Genomic DNA, 22,449 nt, shown 5'->3' on the forward strand with positions numbered 1-22,449 from the left:
TTGAGGGGATATGCTTAATGGGATTTCACACAGGGTAGTGGGGGAATGTGGGCTGAAGTTACAGTGAAATTTATCAGCCAGTAGATTTGCTGTGTCACCCTTGTCAGTAAGGGTTTGCCATTTAACATTAGTTCTGCACACTGTTGAATATTACCTTTAAGATTCCTGAAAAAGACCTTGTCTCTGTGGGAGCTGTACTTTCTTACTTTGGTCATGATTTTTTTATTTTGTTATTTAGCCTGTTAAGGTAAGGATTCTAGCAGTGTGGTTTGTTTTTGGTGTTAGATATGGCCTTACTTCTGGTAGGTATGGCAGTCTCTATGCAGCCATTTACATGATTGTACAGAGTTTCTGAAAATAATTCTGAATAGGTAGCTGTGTTCTTAGTGTTTGCGGGAGCCATGAATTTTGACAAACTGTCACTTAACAGGACATGGTTTGCTTTAGCATAGTTCCTATCTGTTACAAGTTTAGTTGGGCTTTTTAGGTTGATTTTTATTTTGAGGGAGATAGCTTTGTGGTCTGATTTCACTAACAATGATGTGACACAGAGGATTTCTAGGTTGATTTTTACTATGAGTGAGATAGCTTTGTGGTCTGACTTCATCAATGTGGACGTGATACTGGAGGTGCAATGCTCTCCTATTCTATGAGTACTAGGTCCAATATGTTTGACCCTAGGGTTGGACAGTGCACTATCTAGTCCTGTGTGTTTGTATTGATAAATTCCAACAAACATTGTGCCTGTGAGTTACAGGCAGTTTACATTTCTCAGTCTATAGAGGGGATAGTTCAAGTCTCCCATTAACAGGGTATTTGGTTAAAGGTAAGGGCCTCTAATAGGTCTAGGTAAGAGTTGTGAGCTTTGCGGGTCAATGAGGGCAACCTCTAGCTGGCCAGTACATGGTAGGGAATTTTGTGTATGTAGACTTTCACATGGATGAACACCAGGGCACCATCCTGTTTAACCAACCTAGAGTTGTATTTGTTGCTAACATAGATTGAGAGACCCCCACTTTTAGCCCATGTCTGTGCTGCTGTTGGTCTAAATGTCTGGAAGGCAGTGTAACCTTCCACTGCTGGAGTACTTTCTGCATCATTAAACCAAATCTTGGTAATAACAATTATGTCTACATTCTCCAGAGCAAGGAGAGCTTGTAGGATTTGAAGTTTCTTGTTAAGGGTCCTAGCATTGAGCAGTAACACAGTTTTTTTTTTTGGGGGGGGGTTGCTACATTGGTAGTTTTGTCATTTTGACATTGTCGAAAAAAGACTATCAGGAGATGGATAAAGTTTTAGTCAATATCTGAAATTCCAGGGGGGGCAGTTGCAAACCATCTTTGGCAAAGCAGAGTGGTACATTAACCATGTCCTCTCATGCTGATGCATATTAGAGTCTCCTGGAGTGACACTAGAAACTAAGCCAGTTATCTAAAATCATTAATTTTTTTGGTTCATACTGTGGCTGGCTTCATTGTTGGTGAAGGTAGAATGCACAGTGCAAGGTACATACCTGTCTTTGTCACATATTCAGAGAGATCCATAGTGTCGCTTTTTATATTGTCCAGTGAGGTATTGTCCAGTGAGGTATACCTCAGGTCATTTACAATCACATGGAATAATCATATTGGTACCTGAGGTACAGTGAATTGAGTGTGTGTATAATATTGTGGATCCTAGCTCTTACAATAGAATCTCCTATGACAAAATTACTAAGTAAAGTGCTTTCTTACCTTATGGGTTTTGTTCTTGGGGGATCATTGGATGCAGGCTTATGTGTAGTGTTAGGTATGGCTTTTGGTGAGTGCTTTAGTAATTCCTGAGGGTATGTGTTGTAGTTTTATGGCTCAGGAGGTCTTTGAGGTTTGGGGAGGTTTATTTTAAGTATCTCAGCATAAAAGGTCTATGTGTGTGGTGAGCAGTATATGTGAAGGATGTAGTGTGCATGTTTTTGGCAACCTGGTTTATAAGAGAAATTTTTGTCTACAAGGAACGAATGTATGCACATCTCTTGGATGCTGTGCCAGATTTTTAAGGATTAAAAGGTTGTCTGAGTACACGAGACAATTGCTCCATATTATCAGGGTGCCTATATCTACCAATTAGGAAATTGCAAATCAGTTTTGTCAGGGCCTCTATTACGGTTGAGCTATTATAGTTCAGGTTCTTGGTTTTACAGGGGTCACCTGAGTGTTGTGTATGGTGAAGGCCAGATTGTTAGTGCTATGTTCTAAGTGCTGCATGACACCTAAACTTAGCTTAACACAAAGTTGTTCTGTGTTACAGCTTAAAGTTCTAAGTACTAGCTTTATAGGTTTGTTACTGTACATGGTACTATTAATCCCCAATGAGCAGTGAGCAGCTCCACAAAAAAGCCTAATTTTAGCAGACAGAAAAAGCAGAAAATGAATTCCTGTGCCCTCTGCCCATATAAATAACTATACTTTATCCTCCATGGAGTTTTTCCCAACTCAGGGAGATCAGATGAACACATGCAACAAGATGGAAGATTCTGGAACTTCTTAATGTAAAAGCATAGAAAAGGTAACTCTCAAGTGTAGGTAAACACCTATCTAAATCCCTGCAAAGCCCTTTGGCTAATGACACATTCTCATTTTAGGCTTCCCTGTGTGTTTCCCATTTTGCAGGCTACATTACTACTACCACTAGAATAGTAGCCCCGGTATTCATAATGTAAAAACACACTTTGATTAGTCAAAAATAAAAAGATGCCAACTGCCCTCATCAAGTAATTGTCACTTCAGCACTATAAGCAGCGTGACTCATTATCTTGCTTTAAACATAAACAAGATGACTGAATGAGTATCCACAAATTTACTCCAGGATTGACCAGTACGGCCCTTCTGGAGAAAGCAGGTGCTGCATGAGTGCTGGTACTGGAAGATGAGACTGGTGATGAGAGTCAGTCACCTTGGAATATCTATAAATCTATAAGTGTTTCATGCTTCAGTTTAGTGATTTAATCAAGATATCACCCATTTTAGTCATGTAGGGACACAGCATCTCACTTATTAACTGAAAGATTTAAACATGTTCACCTGTGCAGTAGCCACAGGATTGCAAAACATCACTATGCTAAATTAAAACTCCTCTGATAGCTCATGAGCCTGAGTCATTATTATTTGGTCTGTAATGCCCTTGCATTTGTGAAATCTGTGCTTCAATGGATACTAAGTCAGTTTATTTTCACGTAGACATATTAAACTTTATCTTTGACTTTCCCATACCATGCACCTTCCCTGATATCTTTCAAGATCGCAAAATATTGAAGAAGTGTCTATTATTCCTAAAGACATTGCTTCTGTCTGGAGAAAATCACACATTATCCTTTTAGACAAAGAAGGACATTCAACAGACATCACTAACTATAAACCTATAACAATCTCATCCACCCTCTCCAAAATACTTGAAAAATATATTCAAAAATAATTACTAAACTATTTCTTGGAGAAAGAACTCCTATCCCCCACATTGCATGGCTTCCATCCTTTCCATAGTACTAATACTGCACTCCTAACATTTATAGATAACTATCAATAAAGCTAGAGATAATAGCAATCTAGTCTCCTCATTATTTCTAGACTTGTCTAAATCCTTCAGCATAGCTTGTCACAGCAAACGTCTACTTCAGATATCCTCATGAGGTCTGTCTTAGCCTGCATCACCTTCTGTGGTTCAAAAGCTTCTTGTCCAATAGGTATCAGACATTAAAATGGCACACCACCCTATCTACATACCTCCCAGTTGCCACATGCATCCCACAAGGCTCTATCCTTCGTCACTTCCTTTTCATGTTCTCACTAACACCCTAAACACATCCACACAATAGGTTTCCCTAATAAAACATGCAGATGACTCCATACTCATATGCACATCACATAACCTGGCATAATTCGAAAAATTACTCTGGAAGTTTTCAAAGCTGCAGAAATATGGCATTGTAATTCAAAATTCAACCCCCCCCCCCCCCCCAGAAATAAAGAAAACATTTTGTCAAATCCCTCTCTCATGAAAAAGATACATTTTTTAATTCTCTCTCTTAATAATACAACCATTGAAGTCATCTCTCAGAAAATTATTAGAGATGATAGTGGATGATAATCTTAAATTCAACCTGCATTTACAAAATTACATAAAAAAACTCATCAAAATCATCATCATCATCAGCCTTTTCCCATTTTCTACATGGGGTCAGGGAATCGTGTTAACAGTTACCATCTCTCCCGATTCAGTGCTACACCCCTGCCTTCTTCAACACTCATGCCTGACTGTCACAGATCTTCTTTCACACAATCCATCCACTTCTTTGCTGGATGTCCTCATTTCCTCTTACCTTCCTCCTGTCTGTCCCAAATCCTCTTCACCAGATTGTCTTCTGCTTTCCTGCACGTGTCCAAACCACCGTAATCTGCTCTCTTTGATATTTTCTGCAATTGGAGCTACTTTGGCTTTTGCTCTTTTGCCCTCATTTCTTCGTCTGTCCCACAGTGTGCATCCTACCACCCTTCTCAAGCACTTCATTTCCATCATTTTTAGCTTATTCATCTGCTCTGCCTTTACTGCCCAGGTTTCTGTACCATACAGTAGTACTGGTTGCACCACTGTCTTGTACACCTTACTTTTCAGAGTCTTTGGCATACTTCTGTCATAGACTACACCTGAGACTCTATGCCAGTTCATAGATTCATAGGCAGGAACTAAGCTATTGGCGCAAGGGCCTTAGTAAGCCTAGCCAACAATGTTGCCTGGCTTACGCCACCCAAGAAAGTTATTTTCCTGTGCCCCTGTCGAGCAGAGCCACAGAAGTGATCCCCGGGGTGTATTTCCTATTTCCCATCCACTCATCAAGATTTTTCTTGAAACGTGCCAATGAGGAACTTTGCTTGACATAGATGGGTAGCTTGTTCCAGAGTATGGGAAGTCTCTGGGACAGGAATCTATCCCTCCAGCATGTTCTGTTTATTGTGGTGACAAGGTTTAGGTCCCGAGAGCCTGTAGCTCGGAGGGATTGGGATTTTTTTAGGTGCAGCATGTCCAACAGCTCTGGGTTTGACATAGCTTTATATGTTACGCAGAGATCACCTTGGAGTAGGCGATATGCTATGGAGTAAAGCTGGAGTTGTTTGAGATGGTCAGTGTAGCGCATCTGTTTGAGACCAGTAATCCTCTTTGTGAGGTAATTCTGTGGCCTCTCTAGCTGCTGTAGATGTGTTGTGAGGTGCATTCCAAAAGGGGCATTGTACTTTATAATGGGTCTAATGAGTGTCAAGTAGAGGGGAACAATGACCTCTTTTTTCCTGGATGAGAACCCTTTTGTAATGAGGTGTGCCACATAGAAGGATTTCTTGACTACTGTGATGATGTGATTATCAAAGGAGAGACTACTGTCCACCTGGTCCCAAGGTCTCTTATCACGCATTCAGCATTAAGTAGACTGTCACTTATGTGGTAGTTCATGCGTACAGAGTTTTTACCAAAGGGGATGACAATGCACTTTTTGGCATTGAGCTTGAGGCCATGGCTCTGACAGCAGGCATCTGTCTTAGTGAGGCTCTTCTGTAGGAAGTCCACATCATTTGGGGACACGACTATGGCTCCTAGTTTGCAGTCATCTGCAAACTTCATTAGCCAAAGGCCTTCTGTGTTAGCTGTAATTCAGAGAAGTAGATACCAAACAGGAGAGGTCCCAGGACTGAACCCTGTGGGGGTCTATATCACATTATTGAAATTCCAAAATATCGAACACCATAAGCTCGACCTTGGAATCTCGAAATGTGATATACTCGAACGCACAGAACAGCGAATTTTTTCGAGTGGAAAAAATTTGTTGTTCCAAGAATACACACACACAGCACAAGCACACCAAAATACATAATCCACACATACACACTTTACAGAACCCTACACTAAACCATACATACACTACTAGCTATCCACTTACCTTAACCCAACCCTAATCCTAAGGTCCCTAACTAACGCACACTCACCTTACTCACTCCCTAACCCTAAGGTCCCTAACTAATGCACACTCACCTTACCCACTCCCTAACCCTATGGTCCCTAACTATCGCACACTCACCTTACCCGCTCCCTAACCCTAAGGTCCCTAACTATCGCACACTCACCTTGCCTGCTCCCTAACCCTAAGGTCCCTAACTATCGCACACTCACCTTACCCGCTCTCTATCCCTAAGGTCCCTAACTATCACACACTCACCTTACCTCGGTCTGTTCCGGTCCGTCACCTTCACACTACAGTCGAGGAAATAGCGCCCACCGAATGTTTTCCCTAGGAAAATATTCGTTCTGCAGTTTCGCTATTTCATGAATAATTAGAACATTCAATGTTTTACCACTTTGATGTTCTAATATAGACCCCCCTATGGTACTCCACTCATCACTGGTTTGAAGTCAGATTTGGAGTCTGCAACGTTTACAGTGTGGGCTCTGTCAGTGAGCCAGTTGGCAACCCATCTTGTGATGTAAGTATTTATACATAGTTTAGTGAGTTTATCTATAATTCCAGAATGGGGGATGGTGTCAAAAGCCTTGGTGAGGGCAAGATAGGCTGTGTGAACCACCTTACCCTCGTCTACAGCTTTTTTGACTGCTTCAAAGAAGTTGATCAGGTTCAGGAGGCATGATCTGCCTTTCACAATCTTGAACTGTGTGGGGTGCAGAGTTTGGAGGTTACCAATGTGTTTGATTATGAGTTCTATGATGATAAATTCCATGGCCTTACAGACCAGGCTCATCAGTCTAATTGGGCAATAGTTCCCGGGATCAGTGGTGGCTACCCTTTGTGGATTGGGATAACTGTTGCTGTACACCATTCAGTGGGCACAAAGCCTGATGTGAGGCTATGACTGAACATGGTGCTTAGGTGGGGAGCCAATTCATTCTGAAGTTCATGTAAAACGCAGCCTGGGATGTTGTCTGGTCCCATGGATGCTGTGTTTTTGGCTTTAGAGAGTGCAGCTTTCACCTGCGTAGTTGTGATTACAGGGACTCTGTATTCTTCCTGTATAGATATGAGCCCTTTAGAGGGTGAGAGGGGGGTAAAGTTAGCACTGAACCTATCTGTCAAGATGTTGACAATATCAGTTGGTTCTGTAATTTTCGTGCCATTGAGTTGTAACTCAGAGCAGATCTGTGTGTTGCCATTGAGATTCCTGACATAGCTATAAAATGCTTTGTGGCTGTACATAGAATCAGTGGTGATTTTTGTTTTCATAGCTAGCTTTGGAGGATCTTATAAGGGATCTTAGCTTCTTACTGAGGCTGACCAGGGACCTCCTCCAATCATGGCATTTTATTCTCTTTTGCTACAGTTTCTTCCTTCTGTTGTAGAGTTTGTTTATGGCAGGGAACCACCAGATTGGTTTCCTTTTTTTAGAGGATAACATCTTGGTTCTGTTTGGGATAGCACAATCCATGCACTTGTGTAAATGCTTATAGAGTGCATTTGTGTAGGATTCAGCAGTCGTAACTGTATTGTCCATCTGCATGGGTGTCATGAAGTTCACTACTTCTGTCTTAAGAAGCATGAAGTTGGCTTTGGAGAAATGGTTTACCATGGTTTCCTTAATGGGGGGTGGGGTGGGATGTGGATATCTAGGGTGATTAGCTTATGGTCGGATCTGACCAAAGAGGAGTTGACTTCAGGTGTGGAACACCAGTCACTCATGTTGGTAATGACTAGGTTTAGGATATTGTTGCCCTTGGTGGGGGTGTGGATAAGTTGATCCAGGGCATTGGAATGTATGAATTCCAGAAAACATTGAGAGAAGGAGTTGGTACATGAGTAGTTTTCCCAGTTAATGGAGGGGTAGTTGAAATCACCCATTATTAGTGTTTGTTTTTTAATCCCTAATATTTTCCAGTATATCAAGAAAAGAGGAGTGGGAATCCTGGGGCATGATGGGGGAATCTGTAGCAAGCTATAATTTGAATTGCAGTTTTCCCAGAGTTAGCTGCACTTGGATATCCTTGGATGCATTATGCTGAGCAGCTAGCCTGGAGGTGTGGCTATCCTTAATGAATATGGACACACCTCTGCCTTTGGTGTTGGCTGCAACCCTCCTGATTCTACCTTTGACTTATTCATTCAGACTTCCCTTCTCCTCAACAACCCCTCCCAGATACTTGAAGCTATTTACCTGTTCCACTATCTTCCTTTCTATCTTCCCTTCTATGTCATTTCTCAGTTTCTTCTGATTTCCCCAATTTGCTGCCATTACCACTGACTTATCTGTGCTTAGTTTCATCCCATGTGCCTTCAGTTTTGCATTCCATTCCCCTATCCTTTGCTAAAGTTCTTACTCAGAGTCTGCCTCTAATACCACATTATCTGCATACAGTAACTTTATTGATCTTTCCCCTCCAACCTGTTTTCTAATGAAGTCCAGCACCAGTATGAACAGCAGTGGTCTGAGAGCTGAACCCTGGTGTACACCCACTCCCACTGAGAACCCCTCTGTGAGGCCAAACACTGTTTGTACTTGAGTCATTGGGTCAGTATACATAGCCTGTACTAATTCTACCAATGTTTCTGGGACTTTGAATCACTGTAGTACTGCCCAAATAAGCTTTCTTGGGACCTTGTCATATGCTTTCTCCAACTCTAGGAATGTCCAGTTGGACTCCTTCCTCATCTCTAGCTTCTTCTCAACTATCTGTCTCACTGCAAACATCAGGTCATTTGTGCTGCATCTTGCTCTGAATCTAAACTGCTCATCCCCCATCTTACATTCCACTACTCTGTGTATCCATTTATCAATCATCCTCTCCAGAACTTTCATGCAGTGTGATAGGAGGTTAATGTCTTTATACTGCCCACAGTTGTGAATGTCTCCTTGGTTCTTGTACACTGGCATGAGTATGCTTATTCTCTAGTCATCTGAGATACACCTTTCTCATCACAACTCACCAAAAGCTAGGGATGTATTACATAGCCAAAATCTTTCTTACCAATGCAACTAAAACTACACTTGTCACTATTTACCTCCTCCCCACACTACTTTATGGCACTCCCATCCTTACTAACATCCAGACATCATAAAAAGCAAAATGTGAACCATACTGTAATCAACTTCCTAAATTTGCAGCAAATACTCCTTTCATAACCTAGCAATGTATAGAACTAAAAAGTCTAAATTGGTTAGAACTTCCACATTAACTAACATGTACACAGTTTCTTATCAATTATAACATTATCCAGAATCCATCTGCTTGTCCAGCACTAAACATGATTCTATGCAACTATGTTCCCACTCAACCATTATGATCCAATGATCAAAAACTCCTCTCTGTCCACAAACCTATCAAGTGAGCTGGGCATACTCTTTGCTCAAACCATGTTGCTAAGGCCTAGAACTCCGTTCTTCGTCAGTACCCTCTCTCTAGTCCTTTAAAACAATTCTGAAATACTTTTTTAACCAGTATCTGGCTCTGTTCTTGTCAACCTCAAGATAAATTATATCTCTTAATGTGAGCAAGTATCTAGTACCTAGTCATACCTTACACATCCTTCTATGCCTTCCTTGCTCACTTCCTTACTTCTGTCAATTTTTCTATTCTGACTCTTTATCTAAATATGTCATAACACTATTTTTTCCCCTCTTTATTTTGCAATTCCGGTTTGCATTATATTAACTTACCTTTACTTTTTCTAAATTGGTTAACATTTCTATAACTATTAAATCATTGACGTATAACTTGTACCTGTTCTTAATCAAGGCATTTCCATCATGTGTACTTCAGTATAATTATTTAAACTGTAATTGTTTTGTATTATCTTTGAAGATTGTAAAATTATTGTTCTTAAAATGTTTTTGTAATACTTTGCAGCTTTTCTCCCCGGGCCTCCTCTGAAAATAGACACCTACCCTGTCAGACTTTCCTAATAATCAAATGTCAATAGATAAATTAGAAATAAATAAATAAATAATAAACATGTATTTTATGTCATTAGTGGAATACTGTATTAAAGAAAACTTTTTTTTAATAATTATGATTTTTGCTGCTGATACCTAACAAGATATGCTCAATATAATTTTTCCTGTTTATACTTTTAAGTCAGACAAAGTCCATATAAACTGGATGATTTATTACTTGTTTACATTTATTTACCTCAGTAAACCAGTTTAAATATTTTGCACACATTGTTAACATTTGTTTGCATTGTATATGCTTGGATGTGTGCTATATTATTAAAAAATGGTCATTTATTTCCTCCAAATGTCCCTACTCACCTTCTACATTTTTGCTGGGTGTTGCTTTTTGGTTTGCATATTCAATATATCACATCTCAGGTGCTCCATCTTGTTTGCATAGTAATCCTTTAATGTCCTTATTTTTACAGTCATGTGAAAAATACTTAGAAAAGGGTTGTGAGTTAAATGAAAATCATAAGGGAGCAATGTGTTTCTTGCTTTTCTTAGGCAATAAATTGTCCTCTCTCTACTCCGGTACTGGTGTTTCCTTTTTAGTTTTTCTTGAATGTGTATGATACTAGAAAATGAAGACATTTATAGCTTGTAGTTGGACAGTATATACATTTTTAAGAAATGAAATTTACATTGGCTTGTGTTCTGATAAGCAACATATTTATCACTCAAGTTTTGCCTGAGAATATTACCACATAAATTTCACTGGACACAGCAATTAAATGGATTAAAAAATATAATCTGGAATGCAGTAATATATATATATATGATAAATAAGTCGATTAATAAGATGAAATAAAAAATATTTATAAAGTGCTGTCCACAGCCCAAATTCCTGATATGAGAACAAAAAGCAAATTTCTTAGCTGCAGTAATCCCAGTAAAATGATATGTTGTTAAAGTACATTGCTTGCATAATGTTAATGATTAGCAAATGCAATTTATTGTTTCAAAGTACTGTCGATGAAGCAACATACATTGGAGACAGGATGGGTGAAGTACCTCATAGTAAACTGTCATAATAATACTTCATTCTACTGTTACTCTTCCCAGTGCAAAGTCCACAAAAAGCACTATGGGAAGCATATTTAAAATTCATAAGGTACAAAACATTCAAATACTCTTAGTATTTATAAGTAATGAATAAAGTGACTCTATTATACATTTTCTCAAAATTATATATTATAGCTACTTTAATACATCTAATCACCCCATTAAAGAAAATGGATGCTTGAAATCTCAATAAGACATTCAGTCTACTGAAGCATGTACTGATGTGAAGAACAACATTATCTTATTACAAGAAGCAATTTTAGAACAAGACAGCAAATTATTCATTAAACAGATTTCTGTCTGAGTAATCAAATCTTATTATCTTGCAGGTAACAATAAGTTTGACCGTTTCACGAAACCAGGGAAAAAAGAAAGCATAGATTAATGGATTCAAAGATGAGTTGAAATAAGCAATCCAGAAAAAGGTTTGATATACAGTCAGTGGTGTTGTAACATTAAAAATAGTATCCACCGTCACATCTAGCATAAGTGGCATCCAACATATTGTAAATGCACCAACTGCTATACCTAATGTTTTTGCAGCCTTTCTCTCTCTTTTTGCTACTTCGCTGCTGTATTCTTTCACTGTGGCTGTTTTTCCTGCTATACTCTCTATCAATCTAGCTTGCCTTCTTGCAATGATAAAAACGTTTGTGTACATCCCTATCATTAAAGAAAATGGAATTAAATAAATCAGCAAGTTTATTACAGCCCATAAGTTATTAAACTGCATCTGACAACTTCCTTTGCATGGAAGAACTGCCATAAAATCTTGAAGCTCATCAGCATAGGTGTTTGAGTATGGCATTGCCAATGCATAAGTAATAGGTAGGAGCCAACCTAAACATATTAGCAAGTTTAAAACTGAAGTAGTGAATTTTAAGTGGTAAGTCAAAGGGTTACTAACTGCAAAGTAACGTTCTATGGAAATAAAACAAAGATGAAAAATAGATGACAAAGAGCATGCTGCATCCACAGAACTGTGAAACAAGCAAAATGTGTCTCCAAAATACCAGCAGGATTCAACTGCTCTAATGATACTAAATGGGAGTACTAAAACACCAATTAGAAAGTCAGCAAAGGCTAATGACAGTACCAGGAAATGCGTAGGAGAATGGAGCTGTTTAAAGTAAGAAATTGAGATGATAACCATTAAGTTTCCACTGATGCAGAGAGCATCACCTAATATCAATGTGATATAAAGTGCAGTCTGTTCAGCAAATCGACGTGGGGTTCTTGAGCAAGAGCCATTGATATTTTCAAAACATTGTTCTAATATTTCCATTTTTATATAAGATGAATCCATAACACCAAATAGTCTTCAACATGGTCTATGAACTGATGCAGCTAGGAAGAATCGTCAAAGTGCCAAAAAATTTAGCAAGCTCTAAGGACAATAAAGAACACCAAAATCAATATTTACAAATACATATTCATACATTAAGAATGAAAATCAGTCAACATTATTATACACTCATTCTATTGATAAGTCAATGTCGTTTTCTCAAAAGCATTCCACTCAGTAACTCAGATGGATAAACACAATTTGTAAAAAATAACTTTTTAGTAATTGTTTCATGAAAATAATATGATTTCAAAATAAATTCCAATTTATGCTAAGACATGACAAATTAATCATTTTTAGATCTGTTGAAAAACTGGTTATAGACAAGCTTGTAACTTGCCCATACAATTTATTTTATTATCTTTGAGAGTGTTACATGACATTTGTCTGAATTCTATTTAAAAAGTAAAATTACATAAAGTGACCAATGTGTTATATAAATATAATGTAAAGTGTGAGAAGATATACTTGAATTATCTCTTTCAAAGTATCATAATGAGAGGTGATACTTTTGATAATTATGAGAAGAAACACTGCTTTTCTTATGGCATGTATGTATCTTCCTGTGAAGATTACTTTTCTGGTGATCGCATAATGTAGTTTTATCTTCCTGCATTTTTTTACGGAGAAATGTTACATAGAATTATTCAGCTATTGAAAAAAATGCTGTAACATTTTAACTCTAATAATTGTTAGCTGTTACTTTGGCAAAAATGCATCTGAATTGTTTTCTTTATATTTCTGTAAATGTCTGAACAGCTTGGTGCTGAATTGTTAGTTTTAACATGTCTCTCATAATATATCCTATTAAAGATTTGATTTCTAGACCTTTTTAATACAGTTATGAAATCTCATGTTACAAAGACAAGAATGACAAACAAGCAAAACAAGAAAACATTCTGAGATAAATCCTGTTAGAATAATGCTCAACATATCACTTTTCTGATATTCCTTTCTTGCTGTATGACTGTAGGACTCTATCACCATTACCCCACAGGTGGATGAAGACTGAACTCTCAGGCTTTAGTTGCCCAATGTTCAGTCAACTGACAAGAGGAATTCATCTATAGGAAATCACTGTCAGTGAGTTTTGCCAGTAGTGATGCCCTTTCTGAGGGAATTTCACCTTTGTTTAAGTCAGTGCAACCCTGGAGTTGGTATATATAACTTCTAGGGTTGTGAGAGCTTGCCCCCCCCCACATTTACAGGTGCAGAGGGCTTGCTATTGGAAAAATATTTACAAAATGTTTTTTGATCTTTTTTTTGGCAAATGCTGTTTGAGGTTCTGATCCTCACTGTATTCATTTTGTTCAAAGTGGAAGTCTCTTGCACAGTTTATATTCAAAACACTTTATTTCTGTTTTTGTCTTAACTGACTGAAATATTGCATATGATCTAGAAAGAGCAAATAATTACGTGAACTTAAAATCAACATACTTATAGAATTAGAATTTTAAAAATGCTTATATTCAAAAACTCATCAGTTCTGTTTCTGTCTTACTCAATGGAAATAATATATCTGGAGCACATTAAGCAAATAATTATTAACTGTGGTGGTGGTGCTACGGTAGCGTTGTTGCCTCACAGTAAGACGTTTTCCTGTTCGATTCTCAGCTAAAGCGTCTTCTGTGTGGAGACATGCGTGAATGGGCGTACCTTCATTGAAGGTTGTGCATCAGGGCTGGTGACTCGGTACGTAAAAATCTACTGCCAATCATTAGCAGACCGGAGTTCTGCTGTGGCAACCCCTAACTGGGAAAAGCCGAAAGACACAACAGCATTAAGCAAATAATTATTAAACCATAAAGTCAGCAAGTCATGCATCCTTCAACATTTACATTTATATTGCAGCATTTAAAGAACATTACCTTTAAAGCAGTCTCCTTCATTCAGTGTAATAAGTACATTGCTGTCTGTTCATATCTCTTGGCTCCAAAAGCATGGATATTTATATCAGATTGCATCTCTCTGGGAATTATACGAACATCTGTGCAGCAAGGATCATGATTAGCTCAAGGGATTCACATTAATAGATGCATATTACAAATTTCATATTTTCAGAAGCACTGTCACTGTGCATTATGATTTTGATGTATTGTATAACTAATATATTATTAAATTACAACAGACATTCTATTTACTGTGAGTTGATATACCACTATAACATAATTAAACACTAATTCAGTTTGGTATTGTTTAAATTTTTTTTTTACTGTCATTTTGTAGGATAGTATATCAACAACGTATGTTACTTTTTATGAAGGTAAAAAGCAAAGTGACTGGCTGAAAATGAATGGTTGAGTGATAACATTTTCTCACTGCCATAGGTCAGTAGAAACTTTCAAATATAAATGATCCTTCACATATATGCCATATTTTTTGTCAAATTATAATGGTTCGTCTTTTAAGTTAAATGATCTCTTTATTTGCTATAGGGATTATGGCACAATGTTATTCTTGATTTTAACTTGTCAAACAATAGTCTATTTGTAGTATGTTAAGTGAGTGTAATCTTGTTACAGATTACTAGTATAGTATATTTAGATAAGTGACATTAAACTGTCCTCATTACTGTGATAATTGTGTTATTTGTATGTTTGCATTCACTATAATGCATAGATTTCTGGCCAAATGCTATTCTGTAAAATTGAACACACACACACACACACACATATATATATATATATATATATATATATATATATATATATATATATATATATATATATATATATATATATCAAAGCAACTCTTGCTTGGATTACAGTGAAACTATGTTTGCATTAGACAAATTTATTCAGCAAAACAAACAAAATTAATTAACAAATAACTAAAGCAAGCTTTTTATATTTGTGTATGTTTATTTAGCCTTAGCCCATTGTTCTGGAAAATACTTTTTTTCATTACAATTACTTTTTTGAAAATCTGTTTCATGTTGATTGCAATTTATTTATTTGACACTTAGTTACAGGGAAAGTCTGAATGAGAAAAAATCCCTTTTTCAGTTGAGGCCAGAGGAGAAAATCTACAATAGGCATAATACAAATGTTAACACATAATCTTGGAAATATACAATTAGACACTAACATAGTTTAGACACTGTTTTACAGTTAAAGAGCTGTGCAAATAAAGAACAGCTTAATGAGACCATAGTCTCCACTGCATAACCTTCCTTACCTACAAGCATACATCCCCAGAGACTATGCTTAAAAGGTTCCTATTGGAACAAGAGCAGGACATAGTTAAAGAAACTAATCTGATTAGATAGATTGCACTTTTTTCTTTCTACAAATAAACAGATTGTTTTTACTGCCTAAAGAACTCACCTTCATGATTGCCTCTCATCCAAGTCTCATACTACTATCAAATCAGGTTATCCACCCTCCCCTTGTCACTGACCGGAGGTAAGATATGGTATTTGGATTAGACACAATTTTCAAACCACCAGTTCCTGCTGCTCGATTTACCAGCGTGGTTTGGCTCTCCAGTAAGTCCATCATAATTACAACTGTGTATGTCTATCACTAAAACTAAAATAATCTAAAAACAAATGAAAGGGAAATCTTGTTTTTTTATTGCATTTTGTTACTGTTGATGAACTGACTATTGTCTGCAATGAAGCTAGCGACCATTGATCTTTTCTAATACATCTTACTTCTGTCTATATCCTCACAATGTACTGCATAATTGGCCCGGATGTGATACGGGACACCTTATTTACCTAACTGTATAGTGAGCGATACTGTGTTGTAAAGTGTGCTTATATTCCTAGCTCATTATCCATAAAGTGTGTCTTATGCTTTGATCATTATATGTAAAGGTTGTACATGCTTAGGTCATTATCTGCCTAGCACATTACTGACTCAAAGGCTTTGATGTTGCACTAGAAATTGTCACAAGTTGTGCTACTTAATAACTGCTTCTGTAGACTTAATGTACTGTGTAGTGATTATACACAAACTAGATAGTCCCCTACTGCCTCAGACAGCAAGTATTTCTTGATTATATACCCTATGTCATTTGATCTAATGACTCACTGAAAGGTTCTGGTCTAGTCTTTTATCACCTTTTGCCTTCTCCCTCTGTTTGTTTCAGAAACACCCATCCCAACAGCTAAGTTGCATTCTCTACATAATATCCCATATTACTCAAAGCTATAGACCAGCTACTAAGAAAAGTCCTATGGGTCACAAACAGACAGAAGGATTCCTCATTAAAGCTAATTGTATGTATTTCTGCTATTTTTCCCAGCTCATTGGAGAACACACTGCCTAAATCAGCAATTGGGCTGTTGCCACCCCCCTCTCATAATGCAAGTAATTTACAAAACTCCCAAAACCTAGTACAATAACACTAGCAGAAAAGATGCTTTTTGCCCTTTATTTAATTTTTGTCCTCTTCTGCTCCACCTGCCAATAGTTAGCTTTACCCTGAATAAGTAAACATTAGGCTTTATTTTATAGTTGAAAAGCTGTGCAAATAAAGAACAGCATAATGAGACCAAAGTCTCCACTGCATAGCCTTCTTTATCTATGAGTGTACATCCCCAGAAACTATAATAAAAAGGTTCTTACTGGAACCAGAATAGGACATTGTTAAAGAAACTAATCAGATTAGCTAGACTGCACTCTTTCAGTACAATTTTTTTTCTTTCAACAAACAAACAGATTGTTTTTTATTGCCTGAAGTTCTCACCTTCATGACTGGCTCATCCCACACCATTTGCCCTTGCTACTCTTGGGCTCACTCTGCTCCCATACCCTACCCCCCATTCCCAACCACTGCTAATTTTCCTAGCTTTATACCTCCACCAAATATTGATTTTGGTGTTCTTTATTGTCCTTAGGGCTTGCTAAAATTTTTGACACTTTGACGATTCTTCCTAGCTGCATCAGTTCATAGACCATGTTGAAGACTGTTTGGTGTTATGAATTCATCTTATATAACTCCACCCCCTAAAGCCTTTTATCCAATTACATCTATTCCAACCATTATCCAATTAAATCCACAACCCCGCACATTACTACACTCAATCCACCTCAAAAGCTTTACAAACTGACTCCTACTGTGCACATTAAATTGTGTCACTAAAAATGTTCCCTCTTACCCTATTTTAACCTGCTTCTAACATTACATATCAGTCTCCCTATCTATATCACCTCCCTGAAATATTCCCCAACCCCACCAACATTTAAGCACTCTACTCTTGCTCTAAATCATGACAGGCCCATAGATAGCTTTAGTGACATATCAGCCAGCCTAATTCAACATCACATTACTCCTTCCTGACAGCAAAACTACTAAACCCAACTGGTACATAATAGTCAGCAAAAGCAAACCCACCCAATACCTCTGACATTACCTCTCTAAGCAATACATTTTATCCCTGTGTGGGGACATCCATCCCAATCAACAGAACGTGCTAAATGGACAGGTTCATAACCCAGAGACTGTTGTTCATGCCATGGAATAGACTTCCCATACATGTCAAACAGAGCACCTCACTGATCTTCTTCAAGAGAAATCTTGATGAGTGGATGGGAAATGGAAAATTCACCCCGGGAATAACTCCAGTGGCTCTACTTGACAGAGCCACTGGAAGCTAAGGTCAAGTGGCATGATGCCAGGGTAATCCTATGAGCTAGGCTAGTAAAGGCTCCAGGACCATTAGCCTAGTAGACACCTAAGAACCTATGAACCTATGAACTAAGGACCCCCATCTACCGCTTCCTCATCTCAAAACCCAAAACCTTAAAAATATTCTTGTAGCATCTCTAAGCACACATAGTAGCTGTAATAAAACCACAGAATTCCATGCCTGCTTACATCAATACACCCCAGATATTCTTGTAATCAATGAAACTTGGCTAAAACCCCATATACATAATACCGAAATAACACCCCAGCTATAACATACTTAGAAAAGTCAAAACCAACAAAAAAGGTGGAGGGAAAGCCTTAATCTATCCAAACACCATCACAAGCTCTCTCTTCCCTAAAGACACACCAACTTTCATCAATGCCAAAACTCTAATTGGAACCCTACAAATTACAAATCAAAACAAATATGCATTGTTGGGTTATATATACCCCCTGGGCAAAACATCCAAACTCTGGAAGATATCCTCTCCTGGATATCTGACAATATCAGTAATGAAATAATAATTATGGGAGACATCAACATCAACTGGCAAGACCTGATGATTGACTACTCTACTAACAACATAAACCTCTGTGGCTATACTCAACTCATTACCAATGCCACCCATATGCATAACAGCAATACCCTAGATACAACTCTTGATTGGATACTAGTTTTTAATCCCGACAAACACTTTAAACCCTACACTCTACTAAATACTCTTAGTGACCACCTACTCGTATTCATATGTAGATCCATACCACAAATTACAAGAACCCACACATACAAAAACCATCAAAAACATCAGGAACTTTGACCAACAAAGGCTTAATGACGCCCTAAAACATACAAACTGGAATTCACTTAAGACACTACCACTAGTTGATGCCCTTGAATAGTTTTAACAGTGTATTTCTAAGTACTCTCAACAGCCTAGCCCCCCTCTGCACCAAATGAATAAAAGCTAACCATGCACCCTGGCTAACAAAAAACATCAAACAACATTTACAAGATAAAGATAAAGCCTAGAATGAATGGCATAATAATAAACCTGATGCTAGCCTAATCAAATACAAGCAATTATGTAACAAAGCAAAAAAGCTTGTGAACCAAGACAGAAAGAATCACTTTTCTAACCAAATGGCAACCCATAAAAACAATCCAAAACAATTTTGGAAATACATCTCTGAACCCCTTTCCCCAGGCTCTAAACAAACTCCAACACCATACCCTGATAAAACTCCCTCAGAATCTGCCAACCTCATTTTATAGACAGCGTAAGCAAACTGTTACCAAATCCCACTACTGCAACTACCTCAAGCTCCATCTTTGACCACCTTCCACCCTTATATCATGAATCCTGCGCAAACAAAAAGGACCTTTCACCTCCTCAACAAAATAGCAGTACATCTTCTATCCGCTTTTCTCTTAAACCTGTCCCTATCTCTCTCATTTAAAAACTACTTAAAAAAATAAAACCATGCTCCCTCTCCTCTGACAACCCTCACCCCCGAATACTTAAAACTTGCTACAGATGCCATAGCATATCCTGTTACCATCCTTATAAATCCTCCATAGCAGAGTCCAATGTCCCTAGCCTCTGGAAAAAAATCTATCATCAATTCTTTACATAAAGGTGGCAACTCCAATGAACTATCCAATTGCCAACCAATCTCCATCCTCTCTCCTCTTTCCAAACTCCAGGAAAAATTAATACATAGCTAACTGCTTCACCATCTCATCCAATTCAAACTAATTACCCCTACCCAACATGGTTTTCACCCATCACACGGCACCACCACTGCCCTAATCTCCTTCATGGATACCATATCCAAATCCATTGACTCTGATAATATCTCTTCTGCATTACTACCAGACTTATCAAAGGCATTTGACACAGTATCCCACAATAAACTTCTTGGTCAGCTATCTATTGTAGGCTGCACCCCAACATCCATCCAATGGTTTGCAAGCTACCTATCCAACTGCCAACAATGCACTAAATGGCAAAATCAATTATCCCAGTATCAAACCAACACAACTGGGTTACCACAAGGGTCCATGCTTGGACCATTACTCTTCAATGTTTTCACCAAAAACCTCCACACCTTATCACCCATTGGCTCCATTGTCCAATACTCAGATGACACTACCTTAATTTCCTCTTCTAATAACATACAACATCTCCAGCAACTCACACAAACCACCTTCACCTCAACAGAGACATGGCTGAGAGAAGCCCAGCTACTCCTAAATCCTAAAAATACAAAACCCTTGCCTTTTTCAGCAAAACAAATCTCATATGACTTTAAAATATTCTCTCAGGATAACACAGAAATTGAAACACTTCCCACAACTAAGTTACTAGGCATTACCATAGACAACAAACTAACTTTCAAATACCACATCTGCAATAGCATTAAAAAAACACACATCAAACTAGGAACACTCTATAGACAAAAAACTTACTTAGATAACTCCACCAGAAAAACTCTTGCCAACACCTATTCACTTCCTCCTCTCTTATATGCAACCACCTTATACACCAATTTACAATCTTCTCTTAAAAACAAACTCCAATCCTGCTACTATAAAATTGCCAAATTTGCCACAGGCTACTCCTACCTTTCCCATCACTGCTTAGCTCTGAAAGAACTAAACTGGCTCAAACTCACACATCACCTAAACCTAGTTCAGCTGTTTTCTGCACATAAAATTATATATATATATATATATATATATATATATATATATATATATATATATATATATATATACTTGATAATTGCCTAGCCCTTAAATCCTTCCTAAATCCCTGCATCCTTACCCCACTGCTCTGAAAACAAACAGCTTCTAACAGTCTACATTCCAAACCAAAGAGTAGGACATTGCCTATACTCTCATGCTATCGCCAAGCACTGGAACTCTCTGCCAACAGACATTACTACCACTGAGTGTTTAAACAACATCAAACAGACATTAAAGAAACATTTTCTTTGTAATCAGACCTGCCCCTGCTCTTTCCTATTACGTGAATTTCATTCACTCTCTAGGGCAGTGATAGTGAACCTTCTGGTTTTGGCGTGTCTAAAGCACCTGGCACAAAATAATTCATTGCACTTCACATTAGCAACGAATGCAAAAGCAGTGTCTTTGGTAACTCAGGTGTTGGTGATCGCTAACATGTCACCCAAAACGTTGTGGCATGTGTCATCTTTGACAAGTGTGTCATAGCTTTACCATCACTGCTCTATGGCCTTTCCTTTCTACATCTGGAGATACCGAGACCATGAATTTCATCCACTAACCACTGCCATATCAAACTAACAAACTTATATATTTCTACACCCCTAACTTTTCCCATCCTACTCCACAATTCTTCTAAGCTTATGCTTGCTTCTAATATTCTGAATCTCTGCCAGGCACTCCCTCTTTAACTTAATCCTACCCAAAACAAAAAAATAAATAAATTAACTAAATATATATATATATATATATATATATATATATATATATATACACACACACACATTATATATATATATATATATATATATATATATATATATATATATATATATATATATATATATATATAGGTTCATAGGTTCATAGGTAGGTACTAGGCTATCGGCCCAAGGGCCTACGTAAGCCTAGCCAGCAAGGTTCTATAGCTTACGCCACCCAAGAAAGTTATTTTCCTGTGCCACTGTCCAGCAGAGACACAGAAGTGATCCCTGGGGTGTATTTCCCATCCACTCATCAAGATTTTTCTTGAAGAGTGCTAATGAAGAACTTTGCTTGACATAGATGGGTAGCTTGTTCCAGAGTATAGGAAGTCTCTGGGACAGGAATCTATCCCTCCAGCATCTCCTGTTTATTGTGGTGACATGGTTTAGGTCCCTAAAGTGTGTAGCTCGGAGGGATTGGGATTTCTTTAGGTGTAGCATGTCCAACAGCTCTGGGTTTGACATAGCTTTATATGTTAGGCAGAGATCACCTCAGATTAGGCAATATGGAGTAAAGCTGGAGTTTTTTGAGGCGGTCAGTGTAGGGCATTTGTTTGAGGCCAGTAATCCTCTTTGTGAGGTAATTCTGTGGCCTTTCCAGCTGCTGCAGATGTCTTGTGAGGTACATTCCAAAAGGGGCATTGTACTCTATAATGGGTCTAATGAGTGACGAGTAGAGGGGAACAATGACCTCTTTTTTCCTGGATGAGAACCCTTTTATGATGAGGTGTGCCACATAGAAGGACTTCCTGACTACTGTGGCAATGTGACTATCAAAGGAGAGACTACTGTCCACCTAAATCCCAAGGTCTCATATCACGCATTCGGTGTTAAGTAGTTTGCTGCCTATGTGGTAGTTCATGGGTACAGAGTTTTTACCAAAGGGGATGACACTGCACTTTTTGGCACTGAGCCTGAGGTCATGGCTCTGAC

At 37.9% G+C, this 22,449-nt stretch overlaps 1 protein-coding gene across 1 annotated transcript; it reads right to left on the minus strand.

Annotated features, from left to right (window-relative positions):
- Nucleotides 1-11,183: 11,183 nt before the first annotated feature.
- Nucleotides 11,184-12,394, minus strand: LOC122812871 (trace amine-associated receptor 7a-like). Its single transcript, XM_044084916.1, has one exon. The coding sequence runs from the start codon at nt 12,325-12,327 to the stop codon at nt 11,299-11,301; it is 1,029 nt and encodes a 342-aa protein (XP_043940851.1). The 5' UTR covers nt 12,328-12,394; the 3' UTR covers nt 11,184-11,298.
- Between the last annotated feature and the right edge of the window lie 10,055 nt (nt 12,395-22,449).

This window comes from Protopterus annectens, chromosome 10.part0 (genome assembly GCF_019279795.1).
Source record: "Protopterus annectens isolate FY-2018-M chromosome 10.part0, PAN1.0, whole genome shotgun sequence".
In the NCBI taxonomy this organism is placed as follows: domain Eukaryota; kingdom Metazoa; phylum Chordata; order Ceratodontiformes; family Protopteridae; genus Protopterus; species Protopterus annectens.